Source organism: Tachyglossus aculeatus, chromosome 2, assembly GCF_015852505.1.
Source record: "Tachyglossus aculeatus isolate mTacAcu1 chromosome 2, mTacAcu1.pri, whole genome shotgun sequence".
Lineage (NCBI taxonomy): Eukaryota > Metazoa > Chordata > Mammalia > Monotremata > Tachyglossidae > Tachyglossus > Tachyglossus aculeatus.
Window position 1 is genome coordinate 36,316,744 of NC_052067.1, and position 21,468 is coordinate 36,338,211.

General features: G+C 47.6%; 1 protein-coding gene across 1 annotated transcript in view; it reads left to right on the top strand.

The window, feature by feature from the left end:
• TMEM108 (transmembrane protein 108) overlaps window positions 1–16,559 on the top strand; it is a 236,145-nt gene extending 219,586 nt beyond the window's left edge. Inside the window, exons 3-5 of the mRNA XM_038740873.1 lie at window positions 996–2,108; window positions 12,854–13,008; window positions 16,417–16,559. Of these exons, the coding sequence (XP_038596801.1) occupies window positions 996–2,108; window positions 12,854–13,008; window positions 16,417–16,539 (1,391 nt within the window). The 3' untranslated portion in view covers window positions 16,540–16,559. The remainder of the gene's footprint in view (window positions 1–995; window positions 2,109–12,853; window positions 13,009–16,416) is intronic.
• The last annotated feature ends 4,909 nt before the right edge of the window (window positions 16,560–21,468 follow it).

A 21,468-nucleotide genomic window follows, 5' to 3' on the forward strand; every position in this document is an offset into this window, starting at 1 on the left:
CTGTACTAAGCACCATCAGCCTTTCTGTCTCAAAAGCCCATAACCTTGGCATTATCCTTGTCTCATGGCTTTTATTCCGCAAATTCAATCTGTCACCAAATCTTGTCAGTTCAACCTTCCCAAGATGGTTATAATTGGCACTTTCCTCTTCATCCAGACAGCTACCATGTTGATCCTCTCTCACCTGAATTACTGCATCAGCCTTCTTTCTTTCCCCACTTCAGCCCACGCTCCACTCTGCTGCCCAAAAGCATCTCTCCAAAAACATTTAGTCCATTCATTCATTCAGTTGTATTTATTGAGCGCTTACTGTGTGCAGAGCACTGTCCTAAGTGCTTGGATGTTTCCCCAGTCCTGAAAAACCAGCAGTGGTTGGCCCATCCACCAGAAGCATTGCTTAATGGTTAGAGCACAGGCCTGGGAATCAGAAGGACCTGGGTTCTAGGCCCCGCCCTGCCACTTCTCTGCTGCGTGACCTGGGGCAAGTCACTTCACTTCTCTGTGCCTCAGTTACCTCATCTGTGAAATGGGGATTACAATTGTGAGCCCCGTGTGGAACATGGACTGTGCCAACTTGATCGCCTAAACCCCAGGCCCATGTTTTTTCCACTACTTGGCACCACAGTGGACTGTTCTGATCGTCCACGACCCACCTTCTCCCTCCAGGGTAAAATAGGTTTTTCCTCTAACGCTCATATGGTTCCCTGGAAGTGCGTGAGGAATGCCTTCCCGTTATGACTGTGTTCCCTGTCAGGAAGACATGAAGAGTGGTCAGTCACTTCTGACAGGAGGCCATGGCCAGGTCCCAGAGGGCAGGGATCTCCTGGGCAAGATTTCCCTTCAGGAGCTCCCTGCACACAGGACACTCAATGGAGGGCTTGTGGGTGAGGCTGAGGCCAGAGTGGTAAGACAGGCCTGCCTTTGGGCCTTTTTGATTTCAGCCTCGTCCCTCTCCAGCTTGGATTTCACACCTCTTTCTGTGTTTCTTCCTCAAGGTGTTCTACTGATCCTGGCACTGACAGAAGAGCTGGTGTTTGCCTTTCAGGAACGGTCTCCCAGAGAATCATTTCAGGGCCCCCTGAGAGATGCTGCCTTGGTGACGACGATGCCTCCCCATGCCGCCGACCGCCCCACCACGGAGCCCGCCCTCGCTGCCAACCGCGAGGCGCCACGGCCCCCCAGCCCTGCGACATCCCCTCCTCCTCCTCCTCCTCCTCCTCTTCCATCTTCTCTTCCCCCTCCATCTCCTCCTCCTCAGCCACCAGCCACCGGCAGCCCCGCTGGCCGGAAGGACACGTACCACCATGCCCATAATCAGAGCGGCCCACACGCTGAGCAGACTCATCCCTTGGGGAAAATCTTTCAGATTTACAAAGGCGACTTCACGGAAGCCACAGAGCCTTATCCCCGGAGGGAGCCCCTGCCCCGGCCCCCCTCCCCAAGCACCCTGTTCACCAGCCTCCTCCCTGCCCAGTCCCAGGTGGGGACCCCCATGGAGCCCAACCGCGTCGCCCCGGCTCCTCCCACGGACTCTTCCTTCCCCGAGGACACCGGGCCGGGCCTCGGGCGACCTGAGCTGAAGAGTGACCCCTCTCTCGCCGGCCAAGCTGCAAAGCCAACCGGCCCACCCCCCGGCCCCCATGCTGATCCTGAAGCCTCCTCAGTGCCTTATCAGCCCCCACACTCTGTCCCGGGTGGAAACGACTCCTGGCTCCCTCTGGCCCCGGGGATCCACATCCCGTTGTTTGGACGACCCGGAGCAGGAGTGGCATCAGGCGGTCCCTCCCGGGTCCCTTTGGAGGTCAACGTTTCCTCCCCCTCAGCAAGGAGCTCTCAGCAGGTCCCGGAGAGCGGCCCCACCCTGGCCAGCAACCCGCTCTCCATCGGGGCCAGCCGGGAGCCTGGCTCCCTCTCCACTGCAAGCTCCTCTGCCACCGGTAACTTCCTCAACAGGCTGGTCCCCGCGGGGACCTGGAAGCCCGGCATGGCCGGGAACGTCTCCCACGTCACCGAGGAGGACAAGCCCCAGCACAGAGCCACAATCTGCCTCAGCAAGATGGACATCGTCTGGGTCATCTTGGCTATCAGTGTGCCGATATCCTCGTGTTGTAAGTGGAGCTGCCTTCCTCTCCCCTTCCCGTCCGCCCCTTCTCTCTCTCATCTCCCTTTGCGACGTGGAGCCTATCCCATGACGGGATGCAGGACTCAGGAGGGAGGGAACCGGCCGCAGAACCACTTTGCAGAGGTGATCTGGTCCAACCTGGTCAGATTTAGAAAGAGCGGTGTAGATTTTTTTTCCAAATGGAGAAGCCATCCACGTCTGTGGAAATTGGGCTGACGTCGTGGTATCCTGAGGAGGACTCTGGCCAACTCCCGAGATTTTTTTTTCTTTTAAATGATATTAAGTGCTTCTTATGTGCCAGTTACATCGGGGTAGGTACAAGCTAATGTGGTTGGACACAGTCCATGTCCCATGTGGGCCTCCCAGTCTTCATCCCCATTTGTACCGATGAGGAAGCTGAGGCTCAGAGAAGTGAAGTGACTTGCCTAAGGTCACTCAGCAGGCCCATGCTCTTTCCACCAAGCCATTCTGTTTCTCTCATTATTCAGAGGTTGATCACCCTCAGGTTCTTTGCTCCCCGCTTCTTCCACCTTCTTCTTCCAGCCATGTCACAGCTTATCGGCACCTCAATGAGAGAGTGGGCAGGGAGAGGGAGTAGGAGGGGGAGATTGAAACTGGGAACTAAAATGAAGATGTAGACTGAGATGTGGATTTCTGTCATCCAGGCTTTCCCTCACCTGCTTTATTATAGTAATAATGACTTGGATCATCTTTAAGAATTTACTAAGCGCCAAGCACTGTGCTAAATGTCGGGGTAGATATAATGTAATCAGATCAGATACGATCCCTGTCCCACGTGGAGCTTCTAGCCTAGGGAGGAGGCAGAGCAGGTATTTAGTCCCTATTTTACAGATGGGGAAACTGAGATTAACTGGAGTAAGAGATTAATCTCTTATTCCTCGATGTTCTTTTTGATATTTTAAGGGTGCTGTTGCTGTTATTGAGAAGCAGAGTGGCTCAGTGGAAAGAGTACGGGCTTTGGAGTCAGACGTCATGGGTTCAAATCCCGGCTCTGCCAATTGTCAGCTGTGTGACTTTGGGCAAGTCACTTAACTTCTCAGTGCCTCAGTTCCCTCATTTGTAAAATGAGGATGGAGACTGTGAGCCTCACGTGGGACAACCTGATCACCTTGTATCCCCCCAGCACTTATAACAGTGCTTTGCCCATAACAAATACCATCATTATTATTGTCTTTTCACCTGATTCTTTGGAGAGTGAGTTACTGGAAAGTCAAATGACTTAGCCTCAGGAGGCAAGGGCCATTCCACCACCTGAAAGCCTCATGGATCCAGCCCTACCTTAAGGATCAGGCTCTGCTCTCTCTGGTGCTTCTGAAAATAGCCTTAGGCAGCTTTTGAACCTGTTTGAGGTCTGGGGGTGGGGGGTCTCCTCCTCTGTAGAACAGAGGTATGGACAACAGTTTCCTCGTGGCTGCACTGTGGAAAAGAGTGACCCTAGATAGGGATCTTCCTACCGTTCGTTAGTGGCATTTTCTTATACAAAGTCAGCGATGCCTAGGCTGGGCATTGTTGAGAGCAAGAAGCAGCGTGGCTCAGTGGAAAGGGCCCGGGCTTTGGAGTCAGAGGCAAATCCCGGCTCCGCCAATTGTCAGCTGTGTGACTTTGGGCAAGTCACTTCACTCTCTGTGCCTCAGTTCCCTCATCTGTAAAATCGGGATTAAGATTGTGAGCCCCACGTGGGACAGCCTGATCACCTTGTATCCCCCCAGTGCTTAGAACAGTGCTTTGCACATAGTAAGTGCTTAACAAACACCATTATTATTATTATTATTATTATTATTATTATTTTCTGTGCCCTTCTTCCCGGGGATGCCGTGAGCAGCCCTGAGATAATGCCCATTAAGCACTTGGATCTTTGGAGGGAGAAGTACTGCACTACCAAATCAATATAACCTGCATGGCTCAGTGGAAAGAGCCCGGGCTTTGGAGTCAGAGGTCATGGGTTCAAATTCCGGCTCCACCAATTGGCAGTTGTGTGACTTTGGGCAAGTCACGTCTTCAATTCTCTGGGTCTCAGTTACCTCATCTGGAAAATGGGGATGAAGACCGTGAGCCCCACGTGGGACAATCTGATCACCTTGTATCCCTCCAGTGCTTAGAACAGTGCTTTCAACATAGTGAGCACTTAACAAATACCGTCATTATTGGAGAAGCAGCGTGGCTCAGTGGAAAGAGCCCGGGCTTTGGAGTCAGAGGTCATGGGTTCAAATCCAGTTCCCCCACTTGTCAGCTGGGTGACTTTGGGCAAGTCACTTCACTTCTCTGCGCCTCAGTTCCCTCATCTGTAAGATGGGGATTAAGATGGTGAGCCCCCCGCAGGACAACCTGATCACCTTGTAACCTCCCCAGCGCTTAGAACAGTGCTTTGCATATAGTAAGCGCTTAATACATGCTATCATTATTATTATTATTATATAAGGTCATAGGATAACCGTGGTAAAAAGTCAGGCTCCCTCTCCAACTGGGTTGTGGAAGGACTTTGCCCTTTGAAGGTCACCTCTGTTGCAGTTTAGAGTTCCTTTGCCCTCTTAATGGATGAGAATATCTTTTCTCCTAACTTTCCCTCTCAGCTCTGCAACGTGCTTGCATGCATGCGTTCTCCTCTCTCCCTTTTTCGCTGGTACACCAGTGCACACACGCAAACACACATACACACACAAGCACACGCACACAGACTGCAACTTTGACTCCAGTTGTTGCTGCTGCTGCTTTAGGGCTGAATCTTTGGCTGTCAAAATGTTAACAGAACGAGAGGTTGTTTTTTGTTTTTTTTATGGTATTTATTAAGTGCCTCCTATGCGTCAGGCACTGTACTATGTGTCAGGCAGCAGAGAAGCAGCGTGGCTCAGTGGAAAAGAGCCCGGGCTTTGGAGTCAGAGGTCATGGGTTCAAATCCTCGCTCCGCCACTTGTCAGCTGTGTGATTTTGGGCAAGTCACTTAACTTCTCCGGGCCTCAGTTCCCTCATCTGTAAAATGGGGATGAAGACTGTGAGCCCCGTGTGGGACAATCTGATCACCTTGTAATCTCCCCTGAGTTTAGAACAGTGCTTTCTACATAGTAAGCACTTAATAAATGCCATTATTATTATTATTATTATTATTACTATGTGTCAGGCAGCAGAGAAGCAGCATGGCTCAGTGGAAAAGAGCCCAGGCTTTGGAGTCAGAGGTCAAGGGTTCAAGTCCCGTCTTCACCAATTGTCAGCTATGTGACTTTGGGCAAGTCACTTCACTTCCCTGTGCCTCAGTTACCTCATCTGTAAAATCGGGATCAAGACCGTGAGCCCCCCGTGGGACAACCTGATCACCTTGTAACCTCCCCAGCGCTTAGAACAGTGCTTTGCACATAGTAAGCGCTTAATAAATGCCATTATTATTATTATCATTACTAAGAACTGGGGTTGATACAAGGTAATCAGATCTGACACAGTCCATGTCCCACATGGGGCTCACAGTCTTAATTCCCAGTTTACAGATGAGGTGACAGGCACAGAGAAGTTAAGTGATCTGTCTAAGGTTACACAGCAGACAAGTCGGCAGAGCCAGGATTAGAACTCAGGTCCTTCTGACTCTTGGGCCTGTGAGCTATACAGTAGACCGCACTGCTTCCCAGCGTTGGCTTTGGCATCAAGGCATAAAGCCCCTGCTCTGAAGAGCAGGTCCACGGCATTCGGCTCCTCATCCTAGGAGGAGGCCCTTGGTTGCTTTAAAGCGGAGAAATGAAGGATTTGCAGAGACTGTGTTGTCTGGGTCAGCTGGTGTAGGGGAAGACTTTCATCAAGTCACTATTAAAACTTCCATTGTTGAAGCCTTAATTAAAAAGAAAAATCCAGGAGATCCCATTTTCCTTGAAATTTGAAGTCCCAAAGAGAGCATGGTCATTCCTCTCCCTCCTTAACACCCATTCCTCCCCATCCAAGATTCACCTCGAAAGTCAGGAAATCCTGCCTGCGAAAGACCTTTTTCAAGTTCAGAATTGAGGCAGCTGCCTCAGCCAACGCCTCATTCATTCATTTGTATTTATTGAGCACTTACTGTGTGCAGAGCACTGTACTAAGCGCTTGGGAAGTACAAGTTGGCAACATATAGAGACGGTCCCTACCCAACAACAGGCTCACAGTCTCATCTGGGTTCTTAGAGCGAAAGCAAGATGGAGTGAGTGGAAGCTTCTAATTCTGGTCTTTTTTATGGTATTTTTTAAGTGCTTACTATGTGGCAGGCACTGTTGGAAGCGCTGGGGTAGATACAAGATAATTAGGTTGAACACAGTCCTTGGCCCACATGGGGCGTGCAGCCTTAATCCCCATTTTACAGATGAAGTAACTGAGGCTCAGAGAGGTGGAGTGACTTGCCCAAGGTCACCCAGCAGACAGGTGGTGGAGCCGGGATTAGAACCCGGGTCCTTCTGACGCCCAGGCTTTATCTACTAGGCCATCCTGCTTTGGTCATTCATTCATTCAGTGGTATTTATTGAGTGCTTATTGTGTGCAGATGCCGGGAGTCCGATGGTTGGACAGGCTGAGTGACTTTGAGTGCTGAGCAAAGGAGGGCAGGAAGGGCTCTACTCTTTGTCATCTCAGCCCTGCCTCAGTAAGAATAATAATAATAATAATAATGGCATTTATTAAGCGCTTACTATGTGCAAAGCACTGTTCTAAGCGCTGGGGAGGTTACAAGATGATCAGGTTGTCCCACGGGGGGCTCACAGTCTTCATCCCCATTTTCCAGATGAGGCCACTGAAGCCCAGAGAATAATAATGATGGTACTTTTTAAGCGCTTACTATATGCAAAGTACTGTTCTAAGTGCTGGGGAGGTTACAAAGTGATCAGGTTGTCCCACGGGGGGCTCACAGTTTTAATCCCCATTTTCCAGATGAGGTCACTGAGGCCTAGAGAAGTGAAGTGACTTGCCCAAAGTCACGCAGCTGACAGTTGGCAGAGCAGGGATTTGAACCCATGACCTCTGACTCCAAAGCCCGGGCTCTTTCCACTGAGCCACGCTGGTTCAGTGTTTGGAGTGGCGGCAGCTCCGCCTAAATATGAGGGGCCGGCAGATCGGTTCCCCGCAGGGCACTGGCAGACCCCGTTACCTGAGTGGAGAGATGTTTTGTCTCAAACCACCATCCCTCAGTCAACGCCAGGCATGTTCCAGTGGGTGAGGAGCTGAACACAGCCAGAAACAACTGAGGTAGGCCTGGTTCATTCATTCATTCAATCGTATTTATTGAGCGCTTACTGTGTGCAGAGCACTGTACTAAGCACTTGGGAAGTACAAGTTGGCAACATATAGAGACGGTCCCTACCCAACAACGGGGTTGGCAGTTGTGTGTGGAAGAAGCTCTGCTGCTACCGTCAGGACATAAGTTCTCCAGTAATTCATTCACTCATTCATTCATTCATTCATTCCATCGTATTTATTGAGCGCCTACTGTGCGCAGAGCACTGTACTAAGCGCTTGGGAAGGACAACATATAAAGACGGTCCCTACCCAACAGCGGGCTCACAGTCTAGAAGGGGGAGACAGAGAACAAAACAAAACCTATTAACAAAATAAAATAAATAGAATAAATTTGGGAAGTACAAGTTGGCAACATATAGAGATGGTCCCTACCCAACAGCAGGGTTGGCAGTTATGTGTGGAAGAAGCTCTGCTGCTACCCTCAGGACATAAGTTCTCCAGGAATTCATTCACTCATTCATTCCATTGTATTTATTGAGCACTTACTGTGTGCATAGCACTGTACTAAGCGCCTGGGAAGTCCAAGTGGGCAACATATAGAGACGGTCCCTACCCAACAAGGGCTCACAGTCCAGAAGGGGAAATTTTTTTGCATTTTAAAAGAGTGCGTCGAATGCATAAGAAATGCTCCGTCAATTCTGGTAAGGGCTTTCATTTCATAATATATGTTTGTACAGATTTATTACTCTATTTATTTTACTTGTACATATTTACTATTCTATTTATTTTGTTAATGATGGGCATCTAACTTTATCTCTATTTATTCTGATGACTTGCCACCTGTCCACGTGTTTTGTTTCGTTGTCTGTCTCCCCCTTCTAGACTGTGAGCCCGTTGTTGGGTAGGGACCGTCTCTTTATGTTGCCAACTTGTACTTCCCAAGCGCTTAGTACAGTGCTCTGCACACAGTAAGCGCTCAATAAATACAATTGAATGAATGAACAAAACACGTGGACAGGTGGCAAGTCGTCGGAACAAATAGAATTAAAGCTAAATGCACATCATTAACAAAATAAATAGAATAGTAAGTATGTGCCAGTAAAATAAATAGATTAGTAGATCTGTACAAATATATATGCAGGTGCTTTGGAGAGGGGAAGGAGGTAGGGTGGGGGGGATGGGGAGGAGGAGAGGAGAAAGGGGGTTCAGTTTGGGACTGTAATTTTACAGCCACTTGGGCTTGGAAGTCTGTAAAAAGCAAGGCCTGTCATTATAAACACCCTGGCCTTTGATAAGCTGAAGTCTGATATCTCCGCCAAGGATCGTCACAAAGGGATTTGGTGTGGGGGCGAAGCTAAACTTACTACCCATCACTCACCTTGTTCGTGATCAAGGATTTGAACCCATGACCTCTGACTCCAAAACCTGTGCTCCTTCCACAGAGCCAGAATGCTTCTCTGGATACAAGGATGATTAAATGTAAAATGATAAGGCCATTTCACTGCTGGGAATATTGATCGGGAATCATAATAATAATAATAATGATGGCATTTGTTAAGCGCTTACTATGTGCAAAGCACTGTCCTAAGCGCTGGGGAGAGAAGAGTATGATTGATTGAGATTCAAATCAGACACAGTCCCTTTTCCTCAGGGGACTCAGAATCGAAGAGGCAGGGGAAGCCGGGATCCCATTTTAGAGAGGAAAAAACTGTGGCACAGACCGTTTAAGTGATTTCCCTGCCTACAGCAGATCTGTGCAGAACTGGGATTTGAACCCAGGAATTGCTTTAGGAAGTTTAGGAAGATTTAGGAAGTTGTTGAGAAGGCAAAGAATCAAAAACAGCAACAGGAGTTACAGTTGCCAAACTCAGTAGCACAGCAGATGACAATCTTTCCATGCACTCATTTGGATGAGCCGTACGTTGTTAATTAGACTTTTCAGGCTTACATGCACATTTGGATCAGAGCTATGATGTGTAGCGTCATCGCTGAATATGAGGGACCAGTCTAGAGTGGAAAATTTAGGCTTAGGAGTCAGGTGGCTTGTTGTAGCTCCCGTTCTGCCAGTGAATTTACTACGAGTGAAGAAGTCACTCGACGCTTTTGTCCCTGAATCTTCCCTTCTGATATCCCTTAATAGAAATTGCGGAAGGATTTAATAAGATGACCTTTGTGATACCCTTCGGGCTCCTTGGAAGAAAGGTGGTGCAAAGAGTCGAGGCAGATGTTCAGATTCTGCCGTTTGAAAACGTTCAGGCACAGTAAGAGGCTGCGGCTTCTTATTTTTCATTATTTTGCTTAAATGGATTAATGATGTAAATACCCTCCCTTCCTTTGAGTAAGATGTAAGCTCTGTGAATAGCTTTCTTTAATGAATTTTCTGCCTCGGTTTAGTCCATTATTTTAAATAGAACTCTAGCCTTCCATGTGGGAATTGATGTCTTACGTGAATAGATGGGATGTGAAATTAGATCTGTGGTAAGTGGGTAGTTACTCTGTATGTCAGAGTGTACCAAACATCCCTGACACCTCCTTACTTGCTTTCTCCTCCTGAGGCGATAATTCCAATAAGCAATTTTAGTCTTAAACTTTAGTCTTAAAAGTTTAGACTAAAGTTTAAATTTAAACTTAATTAAAGTTAAATTTAAACTAAAAGTTTAAATTTTAGTCTTAAAAATAACATTTTTCCACTTGAATAAGATTTTCTCTTAATTTCTGTATAGTTTCCCCCCCACACAGTTAGGGTTCCAAAAGTTTTGAGGCTGCCCCGGTGTGTACATTTCTACAATTTCAGGAACAGGGCTTAAAAGCAGGAACAGTCTAGTGCTTTTGGTTAAGTAAGAAGGAAATTGGCTCAATTTTAAGGCCTTTTTTATTAGCCTTATGAAGATTAGAGGAGTTTTGATTAGAATCAAAGTAGGTCTGCTTCAACAGAAATCCATCCCAGACAGCTCTGTTTGGGAGAGACCCTTTCATATTAAAAAAGCAGACCACCAAAGCTGCCGCTGGAGCCTTTCATGTGTGTGATAACCGAATTCCAGGGTCAGAACATAGAAACGGCACCTTGAGCTTTGAGCACGTACCCGCGTTTGCTGTCAAATATAAAACAGAACAAGAAAAGAAAAAATTGTCTGATCAAGTTTGGCCGTGGCTTCAAATCGGTGAGATGGGGAAGATCTCTTCGTCAGAGAGAGGGCATTTGAACAGCTTTAGGTGACAATGCTCCGTCAACAGTGCTGAGTCTTTCATGTCACGGGATGGTTACGGTGCCGAGTTTGTCCTTCACCGAAGGTGGGAGATGCCCCTGTTTCGCCACATCCCGTGGCAGCTTGCCGTGTGGTTTGGACCCCAGCAGTGGCTATCTCATTTCTCAAGTATGGTTCGGGGCGTTCTCATCCCCTGGGGAAGCCCCAGAAAAGAGACATCGAGCAGTTCCCATATAAGGCCCTGGAGGGTCCTTAGATTTTGAAACTTGTCAGCCCCTAAATTCATTCATTCATTCATTCAATCGTATTTATTGAGCGCTTACAGTGTGCGGAGCACTGTACTAAGTGCTTACTGTACTAAATTGCCCCTGCCCCAGGGCAGAGGGGTTCCTGATCTCATGTGGCCCCCTCCAGTCCTCCCTGCCTTCATCATCAATCGTATTTATTGAGCGCTTACTGTGTGCAGAGCACTGTACTAAGCGCTTGGGAAGTACAAATTGGCAACATATAGAGACAGTCCCTACCCAACAGTGGGCTCACAGTCTAAAAGGGGGAGACAGAGAACAAAACCAAACATACTAACGAAATAAAATAAATAGAATAGATATGTACAAGTAAAATAAATAAATAAATAAATAGAGTAATAAATCTGTACAAACATATATACATATATACAGGTGCTGTGGGGAAGGGAAGGAGGTAAGATGGGGGGGATGGAGAGGGGGACAAGGGGGAGAGGAGGGAAGGGGCTCAGTCTGGGAAGGCCTCCTGGAGGAGGTGAGCTCTCAGCAGGGCCTTGAAGGGAGGAAGAGAGCTAGCTTGGCGGATGGGCAGAGGGAGGGCATTCCAGGCCCAGGGGATGACATGGGCCAGGGGTCGATGGCGGGACAGGTGAGAACGAGGTACGGTGAGGAGATTAGCGGCAGGGGAGCGGAGGGTGCGGGCTGGGCTATAGAAGGAGAGAAGGGAGGTGAGGTAGGAGGGGGCGAGGGGATGGACAGCCTTGAAGCCCAGGGTGAGGAGTTTCTGCCTGATGCGCAGATTGATTGGTAGCCACTGGAGATTTTTGAGGACTGCCTTCTGGCAGTCACACTGGCCTTGGTTGTGGCAGGCCCCTAACTGATCCCCCTGGACCCTAGGAAAGGAGAGCACTGGCCAGCTGCCCGTTTGGGCCCTCTGAATCAATCAGTCTATCGGTGGTATTTATTGAGCGCTTACTGGGTGCAGAACACTGTACTAAGTGCTTGGAAAGTACAAATTGGCAACAGATAGAGCCGGTCCCTACCCCACAATGGGGTCGCATGGGAAAGAGATTGTGTCCAACTTGATTAGCTTATATCTAGCCTGGTAAGTGCTTACCACTATTTTTTTTTTAAAAGGATCAGGGTATTTAATCTCTTTTTTCCTCCTGCTCAGTCTACCCGAGATTGCAGTTTGCACTCAACGGTAGAGAAACAGAGACAGCTTGGCTTAATGGAAAGAGCACGGGCTTGGGAGTCAGAAGACATGGGGTCCTCCCCTTGTCTGCTGTGTGACCTTGGGCAAGCCACTTAACTTTTCTGTGTCTCAGCTCCCTCATCTGTAAAATGGGGATGAAGACTGTGAGCCCCACGTGGGCCAACCTGATTACCTTGTATCTCCCCCAGTGCTTAGAACAGTGCTTGGCACATAGTAAGTGCTTAACAAATACCATTATTATTATTATCATTATTATTATTGCATACATAGGACCCATTCTTAGTGTTTGCCAAGCCCTGAGAAATCATAACTTCTAATAATAATAATAATAATAGTAATGATGGCATTTATTAAGTGCTTACTGTGTGCAAAGTGCTGTTCTAAGCACTGGGGAGGTTACAAGGTGATCAGGTTGTCCCTCGGGGGGCTCACAGTCTGAATCCCCATTTTACAGATGAGATAACTGAGGCACAGAGAAGTGAAGTGACTTGCCTAAAGTCACACAGCTGACAATTAGCGGAGCCGGAATTTGAACTCATGATCTCTGACTCCAAAGCCCAGGCTCTTTCTACTGAGCCACGCTGCTTCTAGACTGTGAGCCTGTTGTTGGGTAGGGACCGTCTCTATCTGTTGCCGATTTGTACTTCCCAAGCGCTTAGTGCAGTGCTCTGCACACAGTAAGCGCTCAATAAATGCGATTGAATGAATGAATGAATAACATTAAAAATGTCAGCTTAGTGCCCTGGGTCCCGTGTCTGTAAGAACCCAAGGAGGAAATAAAAGAAGGCATTCTGCTCTGGTGCGTTGCGACAACGGCCCATTTCTCGCCAAAAATCTCACCACCGTCCCGCCTTTCTGTTCACAGCCGTCTTGCTGACAGTGTGCTGCATGAGGAGGAAGAAGAAAACGTCTAACCCAGAGAACAACCTGAGCTACTGGAACAACGCGATCACCATGGACTATTTTAACAGGCATGCCGTCGAGCTGCCCAGGGAGATCCAGTCCCTGGAGACCTCAGAGGTAACCTATCGAACGTGTGCGCTCACCCGGCCACCTCGGTGAGGCCTGCAAACCTCAAAGGCCCTGCTCAGAGGCAGTAGCCGTTCCGTCAGATCCTGTGGAACAGCGGGAAAATCCCAGTCCACAGTTGCTGGGGTGGGGCACGTCTTGGTGGTGCGGGAGAAGGGAAAGGGTCAGTCTGTTCCCAGCTATGGGGACCCACCGAAGAAAAGTGGGGGGTTTGGGGGGTGAGAGGATTCCAGAAACTGCTCCCTCATGAGCTTTTTCCGAACAAAGACCCCGTGGTGGAGTTGCTCTGATTTCTCCAGCCACCGGCTCCATCTGAAACAACGGCAGAGCCAACAGGAGTTGGGTATGGCTTCCAGATGGGAGGGCTGGGTGAACCCAGGTTAGCCGGCCAGATAGGGTTGTTGGAAAAAAACGGTTTTTGAAAACTGTGTGAGAGGCTGGATAATAATAATAATAATGGCATTTGTTAAGCACTCACTATGTGCAGAGCACTGTTCTAAGTGCTGGGGGGGGGATACAAGGCGATCAAGTTGTCCCACGTGGGGCTCACAGTCTTAATCCCCGTTTTACAGATGAGGTAACTGAGGCTCAGAGAACTTAAGTGACTTGCCCAAGGTCACACCAATCAGTCGTATTTGTTGAGTGTTTACTACGTGCAGAGCGCTGAACTAAGCACTTGGGAGAGCATAATACAAAAAGACACGTACCCTGCTCATAACAAGGTAGCATTCTGTGGGGGGAGAAATGGAAATGAGAGAGTGGGAAACTGTGCCACTTAAGAGTCTTTTTTTAATGCTATTTGTAAGCGCTTACTACATGCCAGGTGCTGTACTAAGAACAGTGCTCTGCACACAGTAAGTGCTCAAAAAATACGATTGAATGAATGAATGAGTGAATGAATACCACTGAGCCCCCATCCTCTGATAAAGGAGTATTTATAATGTCTGGGGTGGATGGAGGAAAGATGAGGAATCTCACCTACAACACCCTGGCTGGAGCTGCTGACCTAATCAGCTGGCACCATTAGGAGCCCTTAGAAGGTTACCATTGGTAAACACAATTTCCTGACTTCCAGCTCTGCAAAACACTTTGTACATTAACCCCCAGAAAGGCTGCCAAATGGCTGGTTTGACAATAGTTTCTCCACAACAGATTTCTACTGTGGCATTTAAACACGGTAACTAATCCTCCTACCGTGTGGATGAACCTCCCTCCTCAGTGCTAACAGCTCCCAGCCAGAAGGGAATGAGAGAGAGAAAAGAAAGAGAACAAGCACATCTAGCCTGGGTGACAGAATGCAGCTTGTGAAAAGCGTGTGGAGTTCTTTTTCTTTCATCTTGCCATTCCCAAATATTTTTCATAATGTCTTTTTGTGGTTGGGCATCAGTAATTTCTCACCTGACAGAATTACAGAGGGACCATCCAATCCAAAACTTTGGTTCGCCTGTATCTTATTTTGCCCCTAATGGTTACTAAATCAAAATAGCTGGAATTCAGAATAGGTTGTATAAGGGAGCGTTTTCCGGAATCAGGAAGATCCGGCATTTTACTCATCTCCCGGTCAGTGGCAAGCATTTCAATGAGCTGCTAATATGCCACCAAACCAATTCCAAACTTCACTCTTCTCCAGTTTCCAAAATGTTCCGACCTCTTGGTTTAAAGTGGTATTTTTATTCAGTAATAATAATAATAATAATAATAATAATAATAATAGAATTAGAATAATTAGAGAAGCAGCATGGCTTAATGGAAAAGAGCCCGGTCTTTGAAGTCAGAGGTCGTGGGTTCAAATCTCAGCTCCGCCACTTGTCAGCTGTGTGACTTTAGGCAAGTCACTTAACTTCTGTGTGCCTCAGTTCCCTCATCTGTAAAATGGGGATGAAGACTGTGAGCCCCCCGAGGGACAACCAGATCACCTTGTAATCTCCCCAGTGCTTAGAGCAGTGTTTTGCACATAATAAGCACTTAATAAATGCCATCATTATTATTATTATTATTATTGACGTTAGCCAAACATTCTGGAAGAGTGTGTATTTGCCAATGAGCAGCCCTGGGTGGATGGACGGTGCTGAGAGAGCGGGCTCTGTGTCACCCACTCAAGCTGCATTTGATTCCATGCCCAGATTCAGCATCGTAGCCGCATTGACGCTGATCGAAATGTGCTCTCTCTGCCATTCTGTTGCATGGTATTTTCATTTCCAGATCTTTTTGGTATTAAAGTCCATTTTTAAAGTTTTCAATTGCTGTGTTTCCCAGTATTTGGCCTGGGATTCACCACTGAGTGCAGCCGAGTCTCCCGCGGGTTCTACACCCTTGGGGAAACTCATAAATCATTGTAAAAACCATCCTCTCTGACACTCTCGGACACGCCACACAATTAACATGGCACACGCCACAAGCAGCCAGCAGTCCTACCCTGAAGAGGGTGATTTATTTGTGTGTGAGGTAGTGAGGATTAATGTCCCGCCTCAGCCTTTTGAGCGCCGCTCACACCCGTGGGTAAACTTCGCCCTTCGGGGCATCTTCAAATCCTAAGGACAACTATTTGTATAGTACAGTGGCTGGGGGGCCTAGAGTTGCCAACTTGTACTTCCCAAGTGCTTAGTACAGTGTCTGCACACAGTAAGCACTCAATAAATACGATTGAATGAATAAATGAATGAAAAGAGTCATGTTATATTGTCATAAGTTGGGGCAAGTCAGGATGTCAAAGGATATGGCTACCAGGATACTACTCAAAACTTCCAAAGCTCTGAACCGATTAGAGGCTCGATTGGCCCCAGCATCTGTGGCAAGATACTCAGCCAAAGTGTTGTTGCCTTCCATCAAGTGCTTAGTACAGTGCTCTGCACGCAGTAAGCGCTCAATAAATACGATTGAATGAATGAATGAATGGCCAGAGGAGAGCGGAAACTCCTACTAGACTGAGATTTCCCGTGTGCAGCTGCGTCTTGTCCGCGCCATTCTCCTTTATTCAAGAAGCAGCGTGGCTCAGTGAAAAGAGCCCGGGCTTTGGAGTCAGAGGTCATGGGTTCAAATCCCGGCTCTGCCAATTGTGTGAATTTGGGCAAGTCACTTCTCTGTGCCTCAGTTCCCTCACCTGTAAAATGGGGATTAAGACTGTGAGCCCCCCGTGGGACAACCTGATCACCTTGTAACCTCCGCAGTGCTTAGAACAGTGCTTTGCATATAGTAAGTGCTTAATAAATGCCATTATTATTATTATTATTATTACTCCGTGATGCAAGTTACCTAGCCTCCAGGAAGCAAGTTAGAGATGAAAATCATGCTGAGAAGGAGAAAGTCCTAATTCTGGATTGAAAATGTAGCTCGAAAAACACACGCCTGGCCAGCCTGTCGTCGACAACTCATATCCTTTCCTTCTTCTCTTTCTCTTAGGACCAACTCTCTGAGCCTCGCTCCCCACCCAATGGGGATTACAGAGATAGTGGGATGGTCCTCGTTAATCCCTTCTGTCAAGAAACATTATTTGTAGGAAATGAACAAGTGTCTGAGATATGACCAGCCTTCGAAATTGCAGTTCCATCCATTTCATCTTTAAATTATAAATATAAATATATATATATATATTATAAATATAACCTTTGTGTAATCCCGACATAATGAGAAACATTTTCAGCTTTCTTTTCCTAAGACTTGTCGACATCTTTTTTATAAGTGTGGTTAAAAAAAACTTTACGGAATGAACGGTGGCTTTATAAAAATAAAGGTATTTCTAAGCAAAGCCATTGTGCCGATTGCTTCTCTTGGCACCAGTCCATAGAGTTGGGAAGGATACCCTGGTCCTGCCAGCCCAGAGCAAGGTAAGTTTGACTAACCTTTTCTTATAGATGCTTTGTCCAGTGAGATTGCTGAGATGGGCAACCGTAGTTCCAAGAGAACAACCGTGCAGGTCTATTCTCCCCTTGGTTTATTCTTGGGTTTGATTTGAAGAGTTTAAACACACACTTGTGAAAGGCCTGGGACACTACAAACCCTTCCCGACTCGATTTTCTGCTGTTTCCGCCATCCTCCCCATCTCTCGCATCCCATCTTCGACGTTCTTGGCTTCCGGATGAGAGGAATAGTTTGGGAGGGCCATTTATGGCCCCGGGAATTGGTGAAGCATTCCCTGTCGCTAGAAGAGTCTGGGGGACTTGCGCTCACCCTGCCTTCGGAACCAGACCATGGAATCAGCATCTTCCTGCAAGCTTCAGAAGTCTGGAATTACCTGACAAAGTGAAACATTTGGGAAGGACCTCAACAAGATTCCAGTTCAGTGGTCTACAGACTTTGCCACCAGAAATCCAGCAGACCAAATCACTGTTTTCCATATGCGACTAGTGAGCCGTTCCAGCCTTTCCCACGCCGGGATCCTGCAGCTCCGTGGCCCAGGAAGGATCCTGGAAGCGTATTGCCATTTTCTTTGCTCAGAAAATGGGTAAATGAGAAGCTGCTGCTGATCAGGTCCTTCTTCAGAAACACAGAGAACTGTGTTTTGAACCTATCGTGCCAACTTTCAAAGGGACCAAATGTGAATTGTTTTCATCCAATACTTCATTATCTCCATTTGGTTTGCCCCAGTTTCCTTTTTTAAAATTTTAAAATCTGTGTTCAAGTACTGCTCCATCCGTTCACATTATTCGTACTCGGGGACGTAAAGTCTCCGTTTGGAAGGTTTCCATGTATCCACTATTTTGCTCTGAGGAGCATTTCTCATTCTCTTGTTTGACTGTTCAACCTAAACATAATTCTGTCCATTGAGGAGCTCTCAATGTAAAGCTGGTATCTGTTTGTAAATGATAATACATATATTACGTATGTGGGCGTGTGACCTATTTTCTTCTATTGAAAGTATTCAACTACCATGTATTTATAAATAAAACATATTTTACTAGCCGGAGGCTTTAGTTCCTAACACCACTTGCCTTGTTGTTCATTTTCAAATAACTCTTTCGGATGTTTGTTCATTAACACTGACATCGCACATCTGTTCCTCACTGACTTAATGTAGTTTAAAATGGGGTGGATTTTTTGATTTTCGTAAAATTATGTTATTAAGAGGAAATTACCGTTTAGGATGGATTCTAAAGAAAAAAATGTTTGAACTCTCTTCAGGCAAAGAATTCCACACCAGGTCTTCAGAGGCTTTAATGGGAGCCAGATTTCCTCTTATGCTTCCTGGCCCCAGACATGAGAACATTCGTTTTAAGGTGAGGTTTATTTCGAGATATCGCTGTGGGGAGGGAGGTTTGGGGAAGTGAACGTGGTATGCTTCAGAGAAAATATTGCTCGCCCTGTCTGCATCTTCCTTTGGGGGACTTCCCCCATCCTGACTTTTCTCCCAGCCGAGCTGCCGTCGTTCACCTTGGCCTGTCACAGGACTCAGTCGCAGTATCGGTGACACGGGCGGAAGAGGCAGCTCAGGAGTGCTCTCCCCCGATCGCCTTGACCGCTAGTATCTTTTCCTTAGGACAAGGGCCTGCCGTACAGCCAGAGGCTGAGGAGCTCCCCGAGACACCTTGCCAAGGTACCCAGATGTGATGACTCCAATTCTGTATTCACAAAATGCCGTGTATTTAATAATCAATCAATTATTATTTAAATATTAATCAATATTAATTAAATATTAATCAATGTTTAATAATCAATCAATCATATTTATTGAGCCCTTACTGTGTGCAGAGCACTGTACTAAGCGCTTGGGAAGTACAAGTTGGCAACATAGAGAGACGGTCCCTACCCAACAGTGGACTCACAGTCTGGAAGGGGGAGACAGAGAACAAAACCAAACATATTAACAAAATAAAATGAATAGATATGTACAAGTAAAATGAATAAATAAATAGAGTAATAAATCTGTACTAACATATATACATATATACAGGTGCTGTGGGGAAGGAAGGGACCCTTCTCACTTCAGTGATCTCATTCCTCCGTCAGAAAATGGCTCGGACCGGCCTTTAACTTTCAGAAGCTTATAAGGGCAGGGGTATTAATAATAATAATAATAATAATAATAATAATAATAATAATGGTATTTGTTAAGCGCTTACTATGTGCAAAGCACCCAGGCTGGCCCCCACTGGGCAGTTTGGGGAACTTAGTCCCGTCGCCACTCTGATGAAAGTTATCCCCTAAGCAAGTCAGGTTTGGCAGGAATGAGGTGGGATAATGATAATAATAATAATAATAACAATAATGGCACTTATTAAGCGCTTCTATGTGCAAAGCACTGTTTTAAGCACTGGGGGGGGGGGGGCGGGGGGATACAAGGTGATCAGGTTGTCCCACGTGGGGCTGTCACCCGTCATCCAGGGACAGGTTCGTTCAGCGATCGGCGAGGCGAGAGAGAGAGGCCGGGGACGGAAAGCCTGAGTTTTATATAAAATTTATTCCGTGAGGCGAATTGAATTTATGTAATTGTTTAGTCCCAGTGGATTGAACTTCCCTTTTGGGAGGAATATAATCAATTAGCAATATTAGAGCTTCCCTACATGGGAGGAACACAATCATATGTTAATCGCACGTGGGTGAGGCGGCTAGCTCTCACCCATGTGCACTCCCCACTCGGGAAGAATCCACTTACTTTCCCACATGGGAAGAATTCATCCATTCCCTATGCACGGGGTGGGCGGCTAGCTCTCACCATGTGCTCTCCCTACATGGGAGGAATCCACTTATGATTCCCATCAGCAGCAGGGCACCTGGGTCCCACCCACGAGACACTCACCCATCCCGCAGACCTTGCCTCAGTGTGTTGATTCTGGTTGCTGTCCCGAGGTGACCCTGGTGTACCGACCATCTCAAGGTCAAAAGCTATCTCATCACCACCTGAACCAGCAGGCGGAACTCAGAAGTGAGGGTGGGGTACCACCCCCACGACCAAATCTGCCAGATTGACAGCCCAAGCCGGGAGTACAGAAGGTGTCCCTCACCCCTGTGCCCATCAGATTAGGTATGGAGGAGGGGGGAGGGCAGAGATTGGATAGACTGAGGCTGGAAGCTGGAATGGCCTAGGGGCACAGGCGATAAATACCTGTCGCCTCTGACTTTCAGAGTCAGAATACCAGGACACGCAGCAACAGGAGGAGCAGCTGCCACAGCAGCAGCCCACGTGTCTCTCTGCCCAGAAGGCCAGATGCCCGCTCTACAACCAGAACCAACACACTGAGGCAAGGGCCGCAGGACGGGTGAGTGTCTCGTGGGTGGGACCCAGGTACCCCGCTGCTGATGGGAATCATGAGTGGATTCCTCCCATGTAGGGAGAGCACATTGTGAGATCTAGCCGCCCACCACGTGCGCGGGGAATGGAATGAATTCTTCCCATGTGGGAAAGTAAGTGGATTCTTCCCGAGTGGGAAGTGCACATGGGTGAGAGCTAGCTGCCTCACCCACGCGCGATGAACATATGATTGTGTTCCTCCCGTGTAGGGAAGCACTAATATTGCTAATTGATTATATTCCTCCCAAAAGGGAAGTCCAATCCACTTGGCCTAAACAATTACATAAATTCAATTCGCCTTGCGGAATAAATTTTATATAAAATTCAGGCTTTCCGTCCCCGGCCTCTCTTTCTCTCTCGCCTCGCCGATCACTGAACGAACCCGTCCCCGGACGACGGGTGACAGTTGCAGAGCGGGCATCTGGCCTTCCAGAAACGCTCTGGGCATGTTACTCCCCTCCTCAAAAATCTCCAGTGGCTACCAATCAATCTGCGCGTCAGGCAGAAACTCCTCACCCTGGGCTTCAAGGCTGTCCATCCCCTCGCCCTCTCCTACCTCACCTCCCTTCTCTCCTTCTACAGCACCCCCCGCACCCTCCTCTCCCCTACTGCTAATCTCCTCACCACGCCTCGTTTTTGCCTGTCCCGCCATCGACCCCCGGCCCACATCATCCCCCGGGCCTGGAATGCCCTCCCTCTGCTCATCCGCCAAGTTAGCTCTCTTCCTCCCTTCAAGGCCCTACTGAGAGCTCACCTCCTCCAAGAGGCCTTCCCAGACTGAGCCCCTTCCTTCCTCTCCCCCTCGTCCCCCTCTCCATCCCCCTCATCTTACCTCCTTCCCTTCCCCGCAGCACCTGTATATATGTTTGTACATATTTATTACTCTATTTATTTATTTATTTTACTTGTACATATCTATTCTATTTATTTTATTTTGTTAGTATGTTTGGTTTTGTTCTGTCTCCCCCTTTTAGACTGTGAGCCCACTGTTGAGTAGGGACTGTCTCTATATGTTGCCAACTTGTACTTCCCAAGCGCTTAGTACAGTGCTCTGCACACAGTAAGCGCTCAATAAATACGATTGATTGATTGATTGATTCTGGGCAGAGAGAGACACATGGGCTGCTGCTGCTGCAGCGGCTACTCCTCCTGCTGCTGCGTGTCCTGGTGTTCTGACCCCAAAGGTCAGAGGCGACAGGTATTTATCACCTGTGTCCCTAGGTCAT